General features: G+C 41.4%; 1 protein-coding gene across 1 annotated transcript; it reads right to left on the minus strand.

The window, feature by feature from the left end:
* Nucleotides 1-1,071: 1,071 nt before the first annotated feature.
* On the minus strand, nucleotides 1,072-7,369 carry LOC134527236 (uncharacterized). The gene is made up of 2 exons (XM_063359730.1): nucleotides 2,333-7,369; nucleotides 1,072-1,874 (listed from the first exon to the last, which is right to left on the minus strand). Exon 1 carries the CDS (start codon nucleotides 5,818-5,820, stop codon nucleotides 4,069-4,071), a length of 1,752 nt encoding a protein of 583 aa, XP_063215800.1. The 5' UTR covers nucleotides 5,821-7,369; the 3' UTR covers nucleotides 1,072-1,874; nucleotides 2,333-4,068.
* Between the last annotated feature and the right edge of the window lie 16,011 nt (nucleotides 7,370-23,380).

The raw sequence follows: 23,380 nt of genomic DNA on the forward strand, positions 1-23,380 counted from the left end.
AACCTTCGTTTCTGGATCGTTAGTCCGTCACGCTAACCACAGGACCACGAGACCATGTTAGAGAAAATAATTTCAGATGTTGTATATATCCCTATAAATTATTTTTTTAAAGAAAAGGTATATATTTTATAGTGCTAAGCGGGAAATTTAAAAAAATATCTAGTGTCGGCTGCTATGCGGCCGCCATGTTTATTTTTTTATAGTGGTAAGCGGTAAATTTAAACGAGGCGCATCGGCTGCTAGTCGGCCGCCATGTTTTATTTTTTATAGTGCTAAGTGGGAAATTTAAAAACGGGCCGGCCGCCATGTTTTATTTTTTATAGTGCTAAGTGGGAAATTTAAAAACGGGCCGGCCGCCATGTTTGTTTCAACATTGGAAAAAAATATATAATTTCAGCTGCTAGGAAGTAACCAGAACAGCCAACTTTGAAAAAATAAATAATATTATATGTATCACAATCGATTGCTGAAAGTCGCCATCTTGTAGTACAGCATACCAGACCGCCGTCTTGTAGCATAGCACACCAGGCCGCCATCTTGTAGCACAGCATACCAGGCTGCCATCTTTTTTTTTTCTTCCCCATTTATAGTCATTGTTTTTTCATTTCTCAAATTTGAATATAAAAGGTATTATTTCGGCAGCCACTACTCTATGACTGTAGTAGTAGCAGTAGAAGTAGTAGATGCCAAATTTGAAAACACATACTGAAGTGTAGCCATGTTTTCTTTTAGTACTAGACCAGTATAGTCATATTATGCTTAATTTGTTGTGTAGCATATCTGTCTATAATAATAAATAAAAAGCTATAGGGATTACTTATGCTTATAGCGTGTTAATAAAAAAAATTATACTTTACGTATTTCAGCGAATTCAAACACCATGTTTTTTTTATGTGTTAAAGACATAATGTTTTCTTGTAGTGTTTATTGTGGAAATGAAATATACAGTAGGATTATTACTTTAAAAAATATATATTATTTATAATTTATATCACCAATTTTATTAAAAAAAAGTATTCTTATTACGTCACTTGTCATTTAAAAGAAATGTATTGTGCATTTATAGTCATTATATATTTTAAAAAAATTTTCCCAAGGGCTATAGTCGTGAGATATTACGCGCCGTCGCAGACGTGTCTGCGGCTCCAACCCCTTCCTTCCTCCCTCTTGTTATTTTTTAAGTAATAACCCAGACACTGGCGCCCGCATAGGGAAGCCGCTCGCAGAGGGGTGGGGGCTGCAGCCGCAGAGAACTGTATACAAATGTAATTTCTTCCAAAGTTAAAATATATATTTCCCCAACACTTAAAAAAAAATATTACGTCTACCTGGTGTGTTAGATACCTGTACCTGCCATTTGATTAATACCAGGTAAAAGTAACTTGTAATAATAATCTTTTGCGATAGTCTCGTTTACGTAATGTTTCCGGTTACCAGCCACAAGTAACAAATAATGGATATTGAAATAATGTAGTCAACACATCGATATTACTTAGTTAAAAAAAAAATTATTTATTATCCCCCCTACCCCGCTGGGCGTCCATAGCCATCAACTTGGCCACGACTTTGCCGCTAGGCAAAGAGGGCACCTGCTGGTGTGTAGCAGGTAGCCGGAACCCTCTTTTTTCGTCGGCTGTTAGCGGCCAACCCCAGGGACATGTCCCAGAGGGGCCCGCCACCAACAGCAGCGGCGAAGTCTTGGCCGGCGGTGTTGGAGGAGGAGGAGGGGGAGATGACGGCCCTTCCAGCAGGTCTTCTGCGAAGAAGGCCGCCGCAATGTCGGCTGGAATACTCGTCCCCTCCTCCACCTCTTCCTCGAAGAAAGAGCCCGCCAACGCTGATGGGATCTGTTCCATTTTCTGGGTTGGGGAGATCTGTAGAACGTCACACAAATTTCAGGCATTCTATCAAGAGGACGATTTATATAAATAAAAAATAAAAAAAAAGAAACAGGGGAATATTTTATTTTTACATTTAATTAGGAAAGCATGTAAATTAATATACTTTGAGAGGCAACTTGAAACAAAATAGTATTTTTTTACGTTAAATCATGATAGATTGAATATTCGTGATGCTGCAACTTGAAACAAACTAGTATTTTTTACGTTAAATCATGATAGATTGAATATTCGTGACGCTGCAACTTGAAACAAACTTGTATTTTTTTACATTTAATCAGCATAGCATGTAAATTAATATACTTTGAGAGGCAACTTGAAACAAACTAGTATTTTTTTTACGTTAAATCAGCTTAGCATGTATAATATGCAAGCTATCATGGTAACAGTGGAATATTTTTTTCAAACATCTCTAAACATTTTCTTTAACATACCGACAGTTTTTCTCTCCACATGCATAATGGAAAGGATCAGTTGTCATGACATGGCGTGGCGCGGTGGGGGGAGGTGAACACACCCCTCTCAGGATAATTTTTTTTCTTTTGTGTGTGGGGGGAGGCGGAAGAAGCGCTGTTGTGTGCCTTCAACCCCCACACACACACATATATATACACTTGAAGCTCCCTCCGAGCAGGGGAGGAGTGGTGAGCGCTGTTGTGTTCCTGCAACCACTGCTCGGAGGTTACGTCAGCAGTGTTCGTCTCACTGGTGAACGTAATCAGAGGGGGGGAAAATGGAAATATGTACAATTATTAGGAGGGATCGGGCGAGGCACGAGTTTTAGAAGGACACAGATCTTTATGCCCCCAAGGTAATGTGCTGACACCGTCTTCAGAAAGCCAATGCTTATTGTCTCCTGAAGACAGTGCTACCTTGTTCACTCGCTCCGTAAACACGGCGTGGCCTCACGAACGGAAATGGTATTGACTGCCTAGAATCCGGGAATTTTTAAGCAAGCAATCCAGGTATTGAGGGAACAGAAGTGATTGGATTACGTTGGCCTTAACTCCTTTCGCTTTACGCATACAAGAACCATCCTCCAGCTTGTATGCGTAGAGTTTCGGGCGAAGACCCACGTATTCCGTAATGATCTTGCCAGCGGCCTCATCTTTCATCACCCCTGTTACACCCTTGTTGACTAAGGGGAAGCGTTGATCATTACCTGGCGCATAATTTGATGTGTCGAAACGTGAAGCTAAGTCGGGTCGAATGGAATCATAAATGTTATCACACTGAACGTGGTAAATCAACGAATTAGTGTCCAAGTACAAGAGATGCAGAGACTGGGGAAGGAATTTTTTTTGCATGTAATTATAATGAAAGTCGTATAAAATCAATTTTGACAAATCTAAAATGGCGACACCCGTGTACAAAGGTTTATCGAAGGTTATCGAACCTTTCTGCAACTCTATGAGAACTAGATTTTCAACTACGATTTTCCGAGCCTTGAATATCGGACGACCAATCAGCTCGGCTGCCCCATAAATAGTTTCGTAACACGAAGCGATGAAAATGTCTCTGTTTTCTAGAATCCTCTAAACTTTTACCGTACACTGCGTTCGAAAGTAACTTAAAAAACGATTTTTCGAAGGGATTCGCAGCCTGGGCACGACGCTCAGCATTAAAGGTTATGTATTCTTTCATCCAGGCCGCCTGTTCAAACCGCAGCACGCGGTGAACCTGGCCGATGACCGCCCCATACCGAACGTAGTGCCGCAGTGTTTTAGCATGGACAACATAATTATTATGCGGCGCGAGAGTTAACAATAATTTACTCATTCGCCTGTTTGGCGGTACACCATTCACAGGGGCCAGAGGCAGATCTGATAGGCGGTCGTGACAATCATCGGGAAAGGTCAAATCCACTTCTACGAAATATGACGTATCGCCATCTATGTCAATGGTGTTGAAATCCCAACTCGCATACTCATCCCTGGGAACCCACTCAAATTTGCCCACAGGAAGTTTATCTAATATTGTGTGAGCATACAAAGCGTTTACATCGAAATAGCAGATGTACGAAGACGGAAGGCTCGGGTCGTGAGTGGACATGTGAACATTATTGGCATTCGCGTGACGTCGACTTACGTTTGTTATACCTCCACGAACGGCTGACTCTAGGAAGAGGTATATATCCGGGTCGGTTATCAGCTCAAGACGCGCACCGGTTTTAAATAAAAGTGCATCCCATGTGAGCGAGGGAGCGGTAATGTAATGGGCAGGATCTAATGAATAATATTGTAAGCAAACGAAACGACTCGAATATGTCGGCCAGCAAACAAGTATCCACCTTAAGATAACTAAGTGCGTACTCTTTCAATGTGGCACAATGGAAGATGTCCCAAGCATTTTGAGCGTGAGTATAGTCCAGATCACTCGCGTCCGTGCTACTCATTACGTTATGGAACGCTTCCTTAGGGGGTAGCGAGGCAGTCTGCAATTGTTTACTAGATTTAACAAAATCATAGGGAAACACACCTTTACAAGTAGCTAACTGAAACTGTGCGTCATCTGGAAACATTGAACGGGTGACTTTCAATTTATCTGGCGTGAGATTGCCAGCGAGAGTTTCCAGAGATGAATTTAAAAAGTTAAGTGAATCTATGAATCTAAGATGCACAGTACGCATGCCTCCTTGCGCATTATCTGAAATGGGTATGTATTTTGTAATACACTTGTAGCTCTCCATTGTAACTCCAAGAACTTTGACCCTGCCAGGGTTCTCCACAACGAAGGAGCCGTCCGATTGTGCAATCCGCCGCGAAACTAAATGTTGCATTAAAAAGTGGGCATCATAATTTTGCAAATTATGAAAAACCACGACGAGTTGATTCTTTTGCAACCTGAAAGCCAGGTTGCATTTAGAATGAGCATAACCACGTATTTCACCAGTCAAATGGCAGTGATCGAGCACCGTCTGCCCAGCCAATACCTTCTGACATATATGGCAATGTGTTTGACTCTCAAGCCTTGCAGAGACGGCCGGGGTCGGTGTCTTGATAGTAATGATCTTTGAATAAATATTGCAAACCCACTTTGTCATTGAAACTAATTCAGCGATCATTTCAGCAATACAATTATCACCCTCGAATTGCACATACTTGGTCAAAGAGCTATCGTACCCACATACTAACAAAATGCTACATGCATAAGGCACGTGTTCGTTTACCCACGTAGTGCTAGAAGACTCGTCACCGGGCAAACAGGTGGAGAAAGGCTTAAGGTAACACTCAGTGTCACAGTACGCAATAAAGCCTAGGTGGTCCTGTTTTGCAAAGTTTGTAAATTGCAAATACTTGTTCTCTTTTGTAGGGAAACAGGTCCACACTGCTTGATGCTGGCTGCAGAGAGCATTGTGTGAATTTAATCTGTCTTCGCTTCTAAAATACTGAAGACAGCGCTCGCAAATCCATTTCTTATGTTGTGTCTTGGACAATTGTGAATGCAATAATCTGGACATTGATTTTATGTAAACAAAATGTAGGTGCTCTGTCGTGCCACTCGAACGAATCGCCAAGATATTTACATGTCTCTCTCTTCGCTCAGAGGATACGCGAAGAGGCTGGATCGAGGATTCAGATTTGCCACTAAAACATTCGTCAACGATATTCCCCTTAGAATCTACGCAAGCGTAAACATTAATGGAAATAACATTGTTCCTCTCAAATGTTTTAATCTGATGCAGAGTGGAGGGAAACGTCAAGCCATTCATATTAAAATACACGAGTGGATTTGGATACGAAGTGGCTCCAGTAACTTTGCCTTGCACCGTCGACACACCTGCCATGACGGCATACAGGAAACAGTGCTGCTCGGGACACTCAATGTTAACACAAGCTCTCCTTTTGGACAAAAACGCCAGCAATTTCGTGTGCGCTGCGCTAACCGTGAAAACTCTATAGCTTGAAACATGTACATCCATGTTAATCAATCTTTTTAGAGCCCAGCCACTGCCACGCGCAAGAAATCACTAACGTGTTTATTGATTTCCGGAATGAATGTTGAATCATAGATTCCCCCTACCTCATCAGAGTGCAGTATCGCGGTTGAGTTGTGAAATTAAAAGTTTCACTCTCGTTTCCCTCCGCAGATTCCTTAACAAATGAAGCCGAGAGTGAAACGTAAACTTTAAAGGGGCGAATTAATTTGTTTGTTAAGTCCAGAAATGGAACCCTACATCTCTGTAGAAACCGGTCCAAGTCCGGATCGACATTTTCAATATCATTTCCAATTCGCAAGTCCACTATCTTGTTAGCAAATGCAGTGTTCAAGGTAACACCCTCCAGGCGAGGCAAGACGTCGGGCCCCTGCGCCAACTCCACCCCTGACTCCCGCCCACCATTGCGAGAGTCAGAGATAGAAGGCTCAGCTTCAATAAGACGGAGTCGCTTTGCCTCGGGGGAAGAAGAACGGGAAGACATAGTAAGAGAGAAGAGAGAGAAAATAAAGAAAGAGAGAGAGGGAAATTATGATCAACAGTGAGCACAAAGCTAAAACAAAAAGAATAAAATTTAGTAGACGTATTTATGGAGTATGGGTTTGACATATTTTAAAATTATTTTTTTTTTTCAAAAAACTATGTTAGATTGTACACGAAATCTCCCATCCGTTTGCAAGATATGAAAAAAAAAATTTTTTTTAGAGAATATCCCTAGATGGAAAAATTTTCTAAAAACATTTACGTATTACTGAATAGGAAACGATAATAAATTATAGATGTTAATGCGAAAACAGTGTGTGGTAGTAAAAGGTGAAGAAAGTTTAAGTTTAATATTATTTTCATGTTAAATGAAAAAAAGAATATTTCCATTCAAAATGATAATAATATCATCCTAACATTACAAACAGCTTAGTAAATAAATTTACAGTAAATTGTATCTGTCTATCTTACCTTTGCTGGAAAAAACTGGAGGTGCAGCTCTGCTCGTCGAGGTAGCAGTGAGGCAGCAGCAGTGCGGCGACTGATCAGAGACTGTGTTCCCTCACAGTCTGTGCCATTTATATATCACACGAATGTTTCAAAATGGCTGCCATCGTATTTTTTTTTTTTTTTACTCTGGGAGCGCTCACGCCGCAGCGCGTTGCGTCTGGTTATTTTTTTACAACTAACCACCCCTCCATCCAGACGGATCTCACCCCAGACGGAAGTCACCCCAGAACAGGCTAGTATTCAAATAATCTAACAAGTAATAACATTTACAGTTTTTATTCAAAAGTCACACTTCAAACCACTCCTCATACAATAAATAAATTACACACATAAAAAATTATGACTCTTTAATCAGAGTCCAAAATTACATAATTACGTAGAATACTTGTGATATTAGACCACACTTACGTGAGTTTTAAATTACAACAAAAAAATTACATGAAAAGGTTTTTTCACAAAACGACGTATTAAATTAAAAAAAATATTATGACTCTTTAATCAGAGTCCAAAATTACATACTTACGTAGAATACTTGTGATATTAGACCACACTTATGTGTGTTTTAAATTACAACAAAAAAATTACATGAAGAGGTTTTTTTCACAAAACGACGTATTACATGAATAAAACACAAGTCATAAAACTTAGTTTGTTATACATTTCTATGAGTACAGTACGTAGGGCTATTTTGGCATTGCTTAGGTCTCTTTCGTGCTGGTTCTGCTGAACGTTGTGATCACCATCTTGACTGACGGGTCCCAGATGGCTGAGGTCTCGGGTTCGAGTCTTGCGCGGTGCATACGTTGCGGGGATTCTCCGCTGACATTTCTTGCGCGCTGGTTTCGCAGGCTCGATGATTGCTGATGCACAGTCAGGTGAATGCAGTTCTGGCATTTGCAAGGCGTGATTGTAGACTTCGTCGACACTGCATGGTAATGGAGTGTCTTTTCGCATGTAATTAACTGCAAAACGTCCGTACGGATTGCACTGATTAACTTCCAGGGGTAGATAGTTAGTGTCCGGGTTTATAATCTGAACAGTGTGAAAGTGACTGTCACAACTCTCCACATAGTTCTTCAGGATGCCATTATTCCAGATTGAGTACTCCACCATAGATAAACCACGAGCCAGGTTTTCATACTGGTTACCCGGATTAAACGACATGTTTACTCGACCGAGGCTCACTCCACACTGAGCTGAGACTGATTGTCTTTTAGCAATTATATGCATGACTTCCATAAATAAACTTGCAATGTATTCACAGAGGGTGTTACAACACGCTGACTCACAACAGTTCATGTTTTTTTTTTTATTTTTAGAAAAGTTTACGTTTCGTCGATAGCTTGAATCCGACATATGGCGAAGAGGTAATGATTTAGACACTGAAAAGTTTGACTCTTTTATTACTTTTGCACGGTAAATAGGACATAGGTGTCCTACACACGGTGTGTTCAGGTCGTCATCGTCTCCCAACAAAACATTGTACGTTTTCTTCCGACAATGATCGGTTCCGGTACAGCGCTCTATGAAAGTTTCATCATTTTTAACTCTAGAGGTCCTGAGTTCATCAACGGTTGTTGGATGTTTAGCGAGCGGATGGCATAAGTACACGTAACAGTTCTTATCTTCACAGTGAAACGATGTTAACAGTCTCATGGTAGTATATGGGAATGATTTATCCCAACACATGCGATAATGGATATTATTGCGACACGATTCAAAGTATACAGGCAGTCGTTCACAATCCTTTTCAATGTCGTAATATCTAACACGGTATTCGACACAGTGCAGGCTAGAATGCACGTAAAGATATCTAGTTTCTTGACAGTCGTACATTATCTGCGGTAAGTGTCACTTAACCTAGGATCCGCTATTCTGTGTTTCTTCACTTTTTCTCGCCATCGGCGCGAAGCCAAAGAAATAGGAATGTCATAGAAGTTTCGAACACTTTGATTATCACTAAAACCATAATCTGACAACTGTTCTGGGTTCATATGTAAATAACGAACATCCTCGAACAGCAGCATGGGAACGTCCAGATGTTCACCGGAAGCTAGTCTTAAGCCTGCGAGATACGGCCCGCGGATGTGTCTTAGACTTTTCCCTCTTGGTCTTGATGGGGTCTCGACCCCAGACGGGTGGAAACATGGCGGACGTCACTCACCGGAGCTGTTACTGGCGAAGACGGGCGGGTGGCAGCTGGCGGGCGGGTGACAGCTGGCGGCTGATGTCTAGCCGCGACGGCGGGACCACAGGTGGGCCTCCTCCTCCTCCTCGTCGGAGCCGACAGCTGTTTGGAGGTCGCAGATGTCCGGGTTGCACGGCACACTCCACGAGTGGTTGCCCCCGTCGAGGAATGGTGAATGTGTCAACGAATCACACGATTCACTCCAGGCAACCACCGTGCCGTTGGGACAATGCAGCTCGCACTCAACAAAACCTTGCTCCTGGCCCGGGCCACACCTGCACCACCTCATCTGCGGCCTCGACGAGCAGAGCTTCCGGAGAGCATGGGAGGTGTGTGTCCGGCCGTAGAAGTCTTACGCTGCAGTTTTGCTGAGTGCAAGGCAGCTCTATCAGATCGTCGTCTGCGTCGTCCGAACCAGGTGTCCCAACGTTGTGCACACGTGCAACCAGTGCCGACCATCCGCCGTCTCGAATATCACCCGACCGTAGCCGAGCGACACATCCCGATACAAAGTTGCCGGATTGAACTGCATCGGCACGAAGAGTGGCTTGGAGAGTGACTAGGCTCCCCTACAAGCGACGCGTTCCATTTATAGCACCGAGGGTGGGAACCCACCAGGCTCCCCCCCCCCCCCCCTACGAGCGACGCGTTCAATAAATAGCATCGGAGGAGCAACCAGGGTCTGGCGTCGCTTGGCAATGCTCCAACGCCCAAGCCCTAAGCAGCGCGGCGTTATGTCGTGACGTAACGGGCCGTGCACGGATATTATCTTGCGTATACATTTTATTCAGTTCTTTCAGTGACGGACATCCGAGCTCGGTCTGAGCATCCTGAATATTAACATGTTTTTATACAACTTTGCAAGCCACCTTTTTTGCTCTACGCCTGCCACCATTACGGTTCCGCTAATATGTCCTGACAGGATGTTTTGCAACGAAGTATACGGAAACAGACCGTCATCCCAATGGATGCCGTGTAAATGTCTAGTTAACCAAGAAATTGTTCTCTGGTAATTTCTGTGGAGGTATTTCCACGAGTATGGTGGCTGAAATGTTCTCGTAATTATCTCCCCTTCGTCATTAGCCAGGATTATCTCTTTTAAAACGAAACCGTGCTGAGAATAGCATCCCTGGAGGTTGGCATACAGCATGACGTCCCAGGGAAGACTGCGTTATCACTTACATTACATTAGAATTTTAATAGATTTGTCTCTCTGGTTATACGAAACCAATCGATCGTGCAGAATTAGTGCGAATGCTTGAGTGCCGACGGGAATATTTCTCGTTGTGGTAATTTCTATTCTACAATCCACGACTCCTCCAATCATCTTATCGTTCTGTTTAGACACATCAAACACAAAGAGAGGAGCCATATCTTTAAATTTCTCCGGGTCGAGAAGTGGTGATGATTGACGACCGTAATATGAGTCTTGAAATTCCGCGTACATGTTATACACCAGCAGATAGCTATCATTAGGAAAATACCATCCATGTTTGTGTACGGATAGGATTCCAAATTCAAAAACACTTTCACATTCTTAATGTCAACATGATCAAACTTTGATTTATCACCAGCGACGTTGTTTTGCCTACCCGTTTGAAATGTGACTATTATATATCTAGGCTTTTCCGTATTAAATTATGTTTTCACGGACCAATGTACCGATTGAGATTGCGGCAGGGCCGGATATGTTTCGAGGCTCCAGGATCTGAAAGCAATGTCTATGTTTTTTCCTTTTTCAACCATTTTAAGCAAACGAATCCTCTGTGCGGTAGAAACGGTTACATGAGGCATTAGCCAATCGATGCTCGTGAGTGTTAGTTTCACAGGCAACGGTTGCGCTGCCGTGTCTAACACCGCGTTGTTCTGAGAGTTTGACACCAGTAACACTAATTTTTGTCGAACGATAACTAAAACGTGTTTATAATCTTCGAAAAATCCCATTAGATGACTCAAAGGCACGCATATTTCAAACTCGCCGTTTGCATTAATGGGTACACTTTAGTCTTCAGACAAGCCCCAGCCGGCCATCTTGGAAACGGCTTTTTCACTGGGCGTTAGCGAAAGATAGTTTTTAATCGTAGTCACTAATCCAACGTCGCGACATTCATCTATCTGTAAATTATTTACCTCGTACGCAATTCATTTGAACATGTGTAAAATTCCATTTCTGACAATTTTTGCGTATGCAGCGGCCTGGCCATCCGGTTTGACGAATTTTCCGCCGATTCTTAACAGACTTTTGCAAGGCAGACAATAAATATCAGAATTCTGGATTGCAATATGTATCTCGGAATTTAATTCATAAGGACCCGAAATGAATGGCCGGTAGCTATGTATTTCCGTTTTCGTGATATCATTTTCAAATTGAATTGGCTGGTCGACTTGGAGAATGCTGGAATCCATTTTGGAATACTTTGAATCCTAGTTTCTTGAGAAAACGTATATTTTTACATGTTAACCGCTTGGCGTCTCGCTGACTACTGGATCTGCCTTCGAAACCGCCGGAGCCTTTATGAATGCCAAAGTATTTCACTCCCATATTTTTTTTAAATGCAGACGTAAAGTTATTTCTTCGCCTCTAAAATCTATGAGCTTCCCGTTTTGGTCGACTATCCTCACAGACAACTCGTGTATTCGTTTAACGATCACCGGAACGTATAGGACAGATTTAGGTACTTCGATGACCTTATAACCAGGCAGGACGCTGGGGTAAAATTCGTGTATGCTCAAGCTAGGTTGTCCGTTTAAATAGCTGGAGCCCACGATATTTGTATCTATACGTATGACCGATACAGGGAAAATATTGACCGGTTGTGTTGACTCATGCATTCGACCTGCCACGTAAATTTTAGGTTCAAAACCGAGAATTTTTCCGATCGTAATGCTTCCTGTAAAATGAATATCGTAATTACAATGCATATTACATTGCAATGTATTAGGGTTGCCTCTCAAAATAAATGTCGCATCCTGCGGTAACAGATCTCCGATGTAACTTTCCAAATCTGAAATTTCATAACTTCCGACGGGAAGAATAATTTGAGACACAGGACCATTGTTTTTCGAAAAACGGAATTTGTTGATTTTTTTGTCAACGTTCGGAATGGAATGGTATGTTTGAAAATCGATTAGCCTAATCTGCCACTCTCAATTCGTAAGGTCAAGGGGTGGAAAATATACAGACCGCAATTCCGAATTTTTTCCCGTTAATATAAGTGAAATTGACATATCAGGTTAGCTTGCACTATAGTATGGATCACCAGGATAGGTTGCACTCTGGTATAGACTGGACACGTCAATGGCTGGTGTATCTGTGCTGTTTGAAATTATTTCTTTTGCTTCTTATACGCAGACACGAGAAATCTTAAACCTAAATGACCCAATTCCACGATTTGATCGTCTGTTGTCTATCGTAATTGTAACTTAACATTGTGCCTTTCAGGTATTTTCTTACTTCCGGAGGCGGTCTGAGGTCGCCATAGCTGTCATAATACAGCGCAGTGCTGCCAGACTTTTTATATGCAACCCAGTGAGTTCCTTTTCCTGTAGATACGTCTAGATTAATTATCCCACACTCGTACTGTTTCGGTTTTAAAGGTAAGTTATCTCTCATGAAAACGCCTCGGAAATTTTTGATTTTCAACTTGAATACCGCATTTTCTAAATCCGTTGTAGTTAGCGGTCTGTAAGGCATGGCTAAAATCACCCTTTCCTCATTTTTTTTTACTGCTTTCTTAGTCGCTGCGGCGAGAGCGCCCCTTCCCCGCGTGATGTCATGTGGCAGGGTTAATAGCGTCCCACCCTTCCCTGTCCCCCCTTCCGCTTCTGGCGGCGGCGGCGTCCTCTGACGCCTCCTCCCACGGCTTTGAATGGTCTTAAAAAAAGCCCCGCACCATTTTTGCTTCGCTTTGTTAAGGCCTGAATATGTCTGTGATGCTGTGCATTTTGTTGCAACAATTTTGTCTTATTATTAGCGGTTGTCACACTCTTTGCGATTCCGGCTGCGCCTCCGATCAAAGAACCGAGCGCTGCCAGAGCTGGAAATAGAAAAGGTATAACACCGCCCTTTTTATAACGTTTATTTTTCTTATTTTTTTTCTTTGTGACTCTTATGCCTGCTCCTAGTTTACGCTTAACACTCATTATTTTACTTACGCTCCAAGCCGCAATCTTTTCACCTAGCTTAGTTTGAGGGTTCTGTGCAATTTGTTTAGCTTTAAGTGCTAAAATACGGTCCGCTTGATGTCTGTTCTCCAAATCGTTACTCTTTGCGCTTGAAATATCGTGTTCTTTGCACGCTCTATCTAATTGATTTTTGCCTGGGTCTCCGCGTGCTAAACGTTTTTTCAAGTTTTGTACCAGGCACACAGTACTGATAAGTTGGCAAATGTAGCTCGAAAGGTAATTTATTTATGGCAGAGTTAATAATACCTTTACCCTTCACCCTCCTTCCAGCACGACGCATATCAGCGTAATGACTTTGGGGGGTATAAATAAGACGGTTTTATAGTTTTTACGCTTCAGTTGTAACGATGGAAGTAATCCCTCAACATGACAGTCTTCCGATCAAAATTATTCACGATGATTATATAAGCAAACGAGAACAACGCCACGGACCGCTGTTGCCGAATACCATAAGATGTATAATTGCCGGACCTTCAAACAGCGGGAAAACATGTATTTTACTTTCGCTTATAAAACATCCTAACGGAGTGTGTTTCGAGAATATTTATTTGTATAGCAAGAGCATAGAACAACCAAAATATAAACGTTTGGCGCAGGTGTTGTCTCATGTTCAAGGTATTAAATTTTTTCAATTTCGTGAAAATGAAGAGGTAGTGCCGCCAAGCAAAGTGCTACCAAATTCGATTATAATTTTCGATGACATCGGGTGTGAAAAACAGGCAATACAGAGTTCCCACAGAAATATGAAAGTCAATTTCCCTGACTTTCCCTGACTTTCACTGACCACTTCTTACAAAATTCCCTGACCATAATTAACATGCTTATACCAATACTTTATCTAATGTACTCTTTTTTACAGCCTCCACCATCCCCATAGCTGCCCATCACGCTCCTGTTTAACAATATATATATATTTTAATTTTTTATTATAAATTTTTGAACTCAAAAAAATTAGAAATGTTGGTATAAGCATTTTAAAAATTGAGATTATTGAACGAGAATACAAACTAAAAAATAACATTATCATGATAACAGTACCATAAAATTTAAATAAACATATGACAAGTATAATATTACCAAGTGATACAATTTACAAATCTTTCCCAGAACAAAAACCTATTTGAATTAAAAACAAAAATATTGCATTTGCCAATGGTTAACCATCATATGCTGCTTCAGTCCAGTATCTTTTTGTGTAACAAATTAATCTGTGCTGAAATGGTTTCTTCTTCATGCTGTTTTTCTAACCTTAAAATCTTTCTTCTTTCTTCTAGTTTCTTTATTTCATTTTGGAGTTGCCGCTTTTGTATGGTTCCACCTTCTTCTTTCTTGTTTCGCTTTGCATTGTCTAGATGCTCACTATACCGTCTTCGAGAATTTCTGACATAAGACAACATATTTTGTGTTAGCGGGACCTTGTGTATGGTCTCGTAATATTTTATGCCATCATAAACTTTTCTTTGAGCTATGAGACTTTCTTCCTGTAGATTTTCAACCAACAAGCTTTTGTTGATCGAAAAACCACTCTCAACTGTTGCATTGCCATGTGAAAATATAAGGCACAATTTCACAACTTCCCACAGTTCTTGGTATTCAAGTAAAATTGAAGAATAAAATTCATCTAAGCACTGAGAAGACTCTACATTATTTTCTTCTAGGAATTCACAAAACTTTTTCTGAAGACCACACTGTGCTTCATCACAAATGCCAGAGTACTGAGTCTTTGCTCTTTGTGCAACAGTTTCCGTTATTCTATTATGTGAATACAGAACATCTAAGAGGATATCAAATCTAATTTTTCCTTGCTCTGGCTGTTTATGAATAATTTTTGGGTCCAATGAGGACAACCCCTGAACTACTGGATATTTTAAGGGACTCCGTTCAAGTATCTTCTCTGTCATTCTTGTTAGTATTTTTTGGCAATCTTTCTTGAATTCAAGAACTTCGCGATCAGTTGAAACCACCTCTCTAAGAAGTTTCTTAGTCTGAAATCCCAGATCAATGTTTTTGAGTTCACGTAAATTCTCCGCACAGTGTAAATCAACAGCAAGAAGTTTCTTGACTGTAGCAGGCATCTTGTTTGACTTGACAAATCGTTGCATCAAAGTTTCAATCAAGTTTTTCAAGTCTGAGGACAAGTATGGAGCGAGTGGACTTGCTGTTTGATATTTCTTCAGGAAAGGTTCACAGTCATTTGATAATCACTTGAAAAAAGAAAGTTTACACTTCATGAACTTGTCTTTAGATTGGTCTCTAACATTGAGTAATGTCTTGGTTTTTACAGCCTTTGTGTTTTCGATAAATTTCTTAACATCATCAAACAGAAGTAAAGCTCTTTCTAAACATGGAACATTCTCCAACCACCTAGTAGTACAGTACTTTCGAGGAAACTCTTTTCTTCCAGTGACAGAAGTGAAATCTGCACGCCTCGCAGGTGATTCATTAAAGATAAAATAGATATCGCGCAGAAAAGTAGGGACATCCCAACCAACAGAATTCAGTCCTGTTCTTATTGCACCATTTACAACATGGAGACCACAAACACCAGTGTTCACAAGAATCTTGCCATCTGGTTCCGATTCTTCTCTTATCTTCTCATCAAGTTTCTTAAGGAAACTCAACTTTACGTTGGGCCCATCCATTGAAATACTCAAGATTTTGTTTAGTGACATAGGTTGAATGCCAGATGTAAAACTGTGGAGAAGGTTTTCTGCTGAGGCATGTCCTAGGAATACACTATTATAGTACTGTGTACAAACCTTATTTCGATTGACATCAAAGTATCTTACGAACAAGTCCATTTGTCCTCTCTGAACTATTTTATTTATAGATTCATCAAAGGAAACAACATAATCTTTGCATTCACTTAAATGTTCCTTCAACAGCTGATCAAAATATGGTGCAAGTCCATGATTAATAACATAAGAACATTTAGTTTCACCCATTGAGAATTTTGAGGCAATCCCACTGTCTGGGAACATTGAACGAAATATTTCACCTAAATCTGCAGTTGAATGCAATGACATATTTTGGGTATTCACAACTTTCAAAGCCCATAAAACCTCGGCTCTTAAAACATCATCTTTCAAGCAGAACGAGTCTACTGACACCGAACAAGCAGGTATGGATAGTTTTAATTTCAAATATAGAAGACTGAGGGTCACTACTGTCCAACTTAGTATACTCTTCTGAAATGTCTGTAGTTTTACTTCCAACACTTGTATCTGTGTTCGCTACATTTGAGGAGGATGATATATTCACTTCACGACTACAAAAAAAGGTCTTCACTGATGTCTGGGAATTCACACATTTTGTTACGTTCGTGTGCTTCTTTCCTTTAGCTCTGCAGTAAGCATGAAAAATATCTGGACCTTTACATAACCATCCCACAAACTCAGGACTCTGCTTAGAGTCAAGCCAAAGTTCATTAAAGACTGTTCTTTTTGAGGTCATGTTACACTATTTATAAAAGCTCACTGGATACTGAAAAAAATGGAAAAGAAACAATTAGTAACCCTGAAGTAAATAAGATAAAGTTTTTACACATTATCTTAAACACAACACACATACACAAAATTGCTGCCCATTAAGAATGCCATTAATTATAAATTATATTCCAAGATAAAAAAAAAGAAGAAAGAGAATAGAAAAACTAAAAGCTGAACAAAGTAAGAAGCCTCCACAGCATAAAAGAAGTGAAAGCTGTGGAGGGGCAGTTTAACGTCATACCCAGGACATATTCACTGACTTTCTGCTATCTCAGCACAATTTTCCCTGACTCACCGGGTTCCAAAACATATTTCCCTGACTTTCCCTGACCAATTTTATTTTCACTGACTTTCAATGACTTTCCCTGACTTTCCAGGTCTGTGGGAACCCTGCAATAGTTCAACAGTATTTTTCCATGGGGCGACATTTCTTGTGCGATTGTTTTTATTTAATTCAAACGTATAGCCAAACCCGAAAACAGTTGGTTCGGGATAATGCTAATTTGATAATTTTATTTAAAACGGATCTTCTAAATCTTCAACATGTTTACCACGAGCACGTCACAACCGACATGTCATTCGATAAATTTAAAGATGTTTGTGCTCGCTGTTGGAATAGCAATGACGGTTATGGTTTCCTAGTACCGTATTTACTCGCGTAAAGGCCCCACCCGCGTATACGCCCCTCCCCCTTTTTTGTAAACATTTTTTTGAAAAAAATTAAAAATTTGTTTTTTTGGGTTTATCTGAGGGCAGGGCAGCTTGGCATGCATCAAACAGCTAGCCATGTATTGTAAGCGGCAGTGATACAGAGACTGGTATTACAGTTTGGCCGTTCTCAGTAGGACTGACGTGAGGCGTGACACGTACGCAGTTAGTCCTATCTGAAACGACATAAAGATAAAGAAAGCTGAACTCTCGCGCATGTGTTGATGCGTAGCGTTGTCGGAGCGGAAGAGGGGAAGTGAAGGAGGGAGAGAAGTGGGTGGAGCAGTCAGCAAGCGCTACTGGCAGACACAGTGTTGCCATGTTTCACGCGCTCGGGCCGACACAGTGTTGCCACGCTTCACGCGCTCGGGCCGATTCACGCTACACGTTGTCAGTTGCATTGTTGCATTGTTTGAGCGTGCGTGTTCCGTTACTGTAAACATGAAAATGGGCGGAAAAAGGGGGAGCTACACAATCGAGTTTAAGTTGAAGGTCATAGCTTACGCGGGCGAACACAGTAAACGCGCTGCCGCGAGGAAATTCGATGTGGATGCAAAATGTGTCAGGCGTTGGGTTAGTGAACGAGAAAAACTGGAAAAGGCCCCAAAAAATAAACGCGCCTTCCGTGGAGGAAAATGCAAGTACCCACAAGTTGAAGATGAAGTTTATACATATATAATGGACACAAGGAAATCGGGATATGCTGTGACAACGGAAATGATACAAGTCGAGGCAAATCAAATTGCAAGACGAATGAACATTCCACACACCGAATTCCGTGCCAGCTATGGCTGGATTCGCAGATTTATGGGCAGGAAATATCTTTCAATACGTAGGCAAACTACGGTTTCACAGAAACTGCCAGAGCAGTTTGAAGAGAAAATGATGGCCTTCCAGCGCTATGTGATATCGCTACAAAAGCAGCACCAATACATGCTTTCCCAGATCAGAAATGCTGATCAAACTCCAATTTATTTGGACATGCCTGAGAGCACAACGATAAACCCAGTGGGCGAGAGATCAGTTTCCATTAGGACGACCGGTGCAGAGAAACAGCGCGCCACTGTCATGCTCGCGATAACAGCTGACGGCCGCAAACTCCCACCGTACGTGGTCTTTGCTAGAAAAACTATGCCGAAGGAAAAAATGCCGGATGGTATTATTGTCCGTGTACAGATAAAGGGGTGGATGACCGAAGACTTGATTGTCGACTGGCTGAACAAAGTTTGGAATTCGCGGCCGGGTGGTCTTCTACGTCAACGCTCCATGTTAGTGTTGGATAGTTTTAGAGGCCATCTGACGGAGAAGGTGAAATCGAGGGTTAGAGAAGAGAGGTGCGATCTTGTCATAATACCCGGAGGTTTAACTAAGATTTTGCAACCTCTAGACGTTGTTGTGAACCGGCCTTTCAAAACCCACTTCAGGAAACAGTACAGCGAGTGGATGAGATCTGCCGAACACACGTTGACACCGACAGGAAGAATGAAGAGGGCTTCCTTGTCTACTGTGTGTGAGTGGATTCTTGCAGCATGGCGTGCCATTTCTGTGGAAACTGTGGCAAATAGTTTCAAAGTGACTGGCCTATCGAACGCACTAGACGGCACGGAAGATGATGAAGTGTGGAAGAACCGCGGGGAAAGCAGCGCAAGCGAGAACGTCACCGAAGATTCTGACGCCGACGACCCTGACGATGTTGACGCGGAGGGGGAGTAGATGCAGATAAAGAATGATATGCATGTTAACAGAACATATTAACTGTATGTAAATATTTTCTACCTCTACCTACTATGCCTTTAGTGAAACGTGTTTACCTGCTTTATGGTGATAAAAACGGTACGCTAAACGTGTTATGCTGTGCGTTTACACCATAACTATTGCGAGGTATTTTTGTAAGCCATTTTTTTAATGTAACATGACCATCACAGTTAAATTTTTTAAACTAACCTTATGTCTAAAACTGGTTTTCGTTTTTTGTTTACCGCTACCTAATTGTAAATAATTTAATTTTGGATTTCTAAAACTACGACAAAAGAAACTATACCGGTAGTACGACAAGGAATTACCTATGAAAACTGGTACTCGTACCATGAAATTGGTATTTCTAACATTCCTTTGTCTGGTTGGCTGGCTAGCTGGCAAGAGGGAGGTTAAGCCACGCCTCTGCCTCTGCCTCTCCCTCTCTCTCTCCCTCCTGTTGCTCTTCCTCCTGCCTCTCTCTCCCGCATTAGCACAAAGATGCACGTCGCACTAGTGGCTAGTTGTTCCGTCAGCTGTTTTGTTTAAATCAAAATTTAATTGGCGTTTATATAAGATGTGGCGGTATTTCATTTTGCTTATAATAAATTTTGGTTTTAATACCTGAAGAAAAGAATAATCTATAATTTTTTCTTCCAAATTCGCGTAAAGCCCCGCCCGCGTACACGCCCCGCCCGCGTATACGCCCCACCCCCCTTTTTGAAGTCGAAAATTTGGAAAAAAGGGGGCCTTTACGCGAGTAAATACGGTAATAGGTAAGGATTTTCCTCTACAAAAAGGTCGTTATCGCTGTGGCTTCGATCACTTCATAGTGTTACCTTCGTGAAGAATGAACTTGGGCATCTCCAAATTTGGGAGCGGCGGGAATAAACGTCAGCGACAGTCATGTCTGACTCTTACGGAAGATGGGCACTGTCAGGTTGGCGGGAAACGTTTGCGCGGTGTAGGCGATCCACGTGACGCGGCAGATGCTGCCACAAAGAATTACGTAGATGTAGCTTCCGGTGCCACCGCACATGCAATTAGTACGATGGCGAATAATTTAGAAAAAGACTTGGGTCTACTAAAAAACAGCCTCTCCTACGCACAGGATCTTAATAACAATTTGCTAACGTATCTACATCAGTTTGAAAAGAAGAGTACAGATGTTTTCGATAAAATTCAAGGAAATTTACCCGAGAAGGAAGTTTTACACGATTTGAAAAATCTGGTATCTGTCAGTAGTGATGATCTGAAAGTGATTTTTACGGATGTGAAGGATCTCTTTAGCTCGTCACGTGACTTGCAAAGGGGAATGGGAAGTTACTTGCGTCCGGCAGATAGCGATACGCGCGAGTCATTTGCCAAGATTCTAGAGCTGTTGAAGGCTCTGTCAAGTGGTGGTTGCAATAGGAACTTTAGCGAGCTAAAGAATATTTTTCTGACTAAACACAACAAGGCTTTATATATACACAAACAACACTTTGAAGCAATCAAAAATGCTTTGGTGTCTACAAACGAAAAACAATCTGATACGACTGCGTACCTAAAACAGGTTGATGCCACGGATCACGCGACATTTACAGAGCTTTTAACACTCGTGGGCGAGCAACCGAAGCTTGTAAGTAAGGAAATAGTGTCCGGTATGGAATTTCAATTTAATACTTTGATGAGTTCTCTACGCGAAGATAATGCTAAATTTATTAAGGAGTCTCTATCGAGTATTGAGGATAAAGTTGATAGTCTCGTTAGTGGAGCTACTTCATGTTCTCAGTTTCCACATATCGTTAATCAAAGCTTGAATGCAATGAGAAATCGTCTAGACCTATTGTATAACCTATTGGGAAGGAAGCTAGCGGACAGACTTGAAAACCAGCCAGCACAGTCACCATCTGTATCGCTTCCGGTTTTAAGAGGTCTGTCGGTGAATTTGTCTGGTGTAAGACCATCTTCAACTCCGCTTCCGCGTATTACCGTACCGGTTGAGCTTCCCATTATACTAACTACCGCTACTGCGCTTAAAAGGCATCCTTAATGTATAAAAGCCTCTATTTACGCTCACATGAGTCAGTCATGGCTTCAGAAGCAAGAAAGCTCCATTACGTCATACAAAACGTTCGTGAAAAATATTTGCTAGCCAAACGCGCGCGCCTGGCGCGGGATGCAGTTAATGAACAGGTATTCAAACCGATCACATCGCGTCTCGAGAGTTCTTCTGCTGCCGCGGATAATTTATCGGCTTATGGTGAAAAAAGAATCCGCTACACCTATCACTAAACCTGAGATTAAGACTTTCTCTAGCAAAGGTGAAGAAGATAATGATTTACCACTGATTGTTCATTCCGGTAAACGGTCGGCTGCGTCAGGTGAGCCGTTGGGTGAGGAAGCCCGGTCCTACCTAACCGGATTCAATTCTAAAATAAATGATACGACCTACGGAATTTACAAACGCAAGAATCGCTGGTTCTTGGGAAATAAGGAAGTTTTTTTCCTACCTAATAATTTACTTCGCATAGATGATGAACTAATACAACCTTCGCCGGGATTATATGAGCTATTGTTTTCGAAAGAACCTAAGGTGTATTCAGAAGCTGCATTGCGTCAATACACACGCTTGCTGCGGTCTACTAGCGCGTGTTATAAAAGAAATGATGCGTTCATGAAAAGTTCATGCTCATTAAGGATCTTTGTCCTGTCATTGCTTCCCATGAAGGCAGTGGTTTAGTTGAAAAACTAGACTTAAATCGGCGAAAGGAATATGTTTACTGGAACTCGGTAAATGAATTATGTGATCGGCTTAGATTATTACTTGCATTGCAACAATCTGGTAACACGAGCCATTCAAATGGGGTGTTGGCCATACTAGAAGAACTCATTGAATCTGGCTACATTAAAAAAAATTAAGTAAAAAAAAATAAAAAAAGACTGCCAGATGCGGTATTGCGCTTGAACTTCACAAAAGCGCACGCAAAGTCCTCGGAGACGTGTAATCACTAATGGTCTCGGCGATCTTTTACAGATCGATTTGGTGGAAATGCAACCTTATAACTGTGCAAATAAAGGATTCAGATATATATTGGTTGCGATTGATGTTTACTCCAAGCGGGCTTACGCGGTTCCGGTACTGAAAAAAACTGCGGAGCTTGTGGCTTTAGCTATGAAACGTATTCTAAAGGATTCTGGAGGTTTCACTCACGTGCACTCAGACCGCGGTACCGAATTTTATAAAAGAAGATTTCAGACATTGATGAAAGAACACGGAATTAACCATTATTCAACCAACAGCGAGCTGTAGTTGAACGCTTCATTAGAAGTTTAAAATCGCTTTTGTTTACGGAAATGACGGCTCAGGGAAACTATAAATGGCTACCGCTCTTACCAAAAGTTATGGAAATATACAATGGCAGATTTCATAGGACTATCGGTATGAGCCCCAACGAGGTGAAAGATAATTTTCTTCTTAAAACGGTTTACAATGTTGTGAAAAAAATAGACCACAGGCGACTTAAAGCGAGTGTCGGAGATCATGTACGTATCTCAAGAAATAAGGATTTATTTGCAAAAGGTTATTCCGTAAATTGGTCCCACGAGATTTTTAAGGTGATAAAAATACGCAACACTTACCCTAGAACATACTACTTGTCTGATCTAGATGGAAATGAAATCAAGGGCGGTTTTTATTCTCAAGAAATTCAAGTGACGAAGTATATAGACACTTATTTAATTAATAAAATCCACAAGCGACTTCCTACACGTCTTCTAGTCAGCTGGAAGGGATTCCCAGAATCAGTAAAAACATGGATTTCTATAACCGATGTGGAAGACTGATGGAGTAAACCGGCCTTAACAGACTCTAATCGCGACTGTCTGGAGACCCTTGCAAGGGTTGGGGTGTAGACTCCCGCATAGGAGGAACGCGCCGTCGCGACACGTGTGCGGGTGCAGCCCCACCCCTCTGCGAGCGGCTTCCCTATGCGGGCGCCAGTGTCTGGGTTATTATTTAAAAAATAACAAGGGGGAGGAAGGAAGGGGTTGGAGCCGCAGACACGTCTGCGACGGCGCGTACTCCCTCGCGACTACAGCCCTTGGGAAAAAAAATTTTTTATTTTTTTTTAAATATTTAATGACTATAAATGCACAATACATTTCTTTTAAATGACAAGTGACGTAATAAGAATACTTTTTTTTAAAAATAAAATTGGTGATATATTATAAATAATATTATTTTTTTTGTAAGTAATTAATCCTA

This window comes from Bacillus rossius, chromosome 1 (assembly GCF_032445375.1).
Source record: "Bacillus rossius redtenbacheri isolate Brsri chromosome 1, Brsri_v3, whole genome shotgun sequence".
NCBI lineage: Eukaryota > Metazoa > Arthropoda > Insecta > Phasmatodea > Bacillidae > Bacillus > Bacillus rossius.

Coding starts and splice junctions, on each gene's coding strand:
- LOC134527236 (XM_063359730.1), bottom strand. CDS start 5,820: ATGGATGTACATGTTTCAAGCTATAGAGTTTTCACGGTTAGCGCAGCG.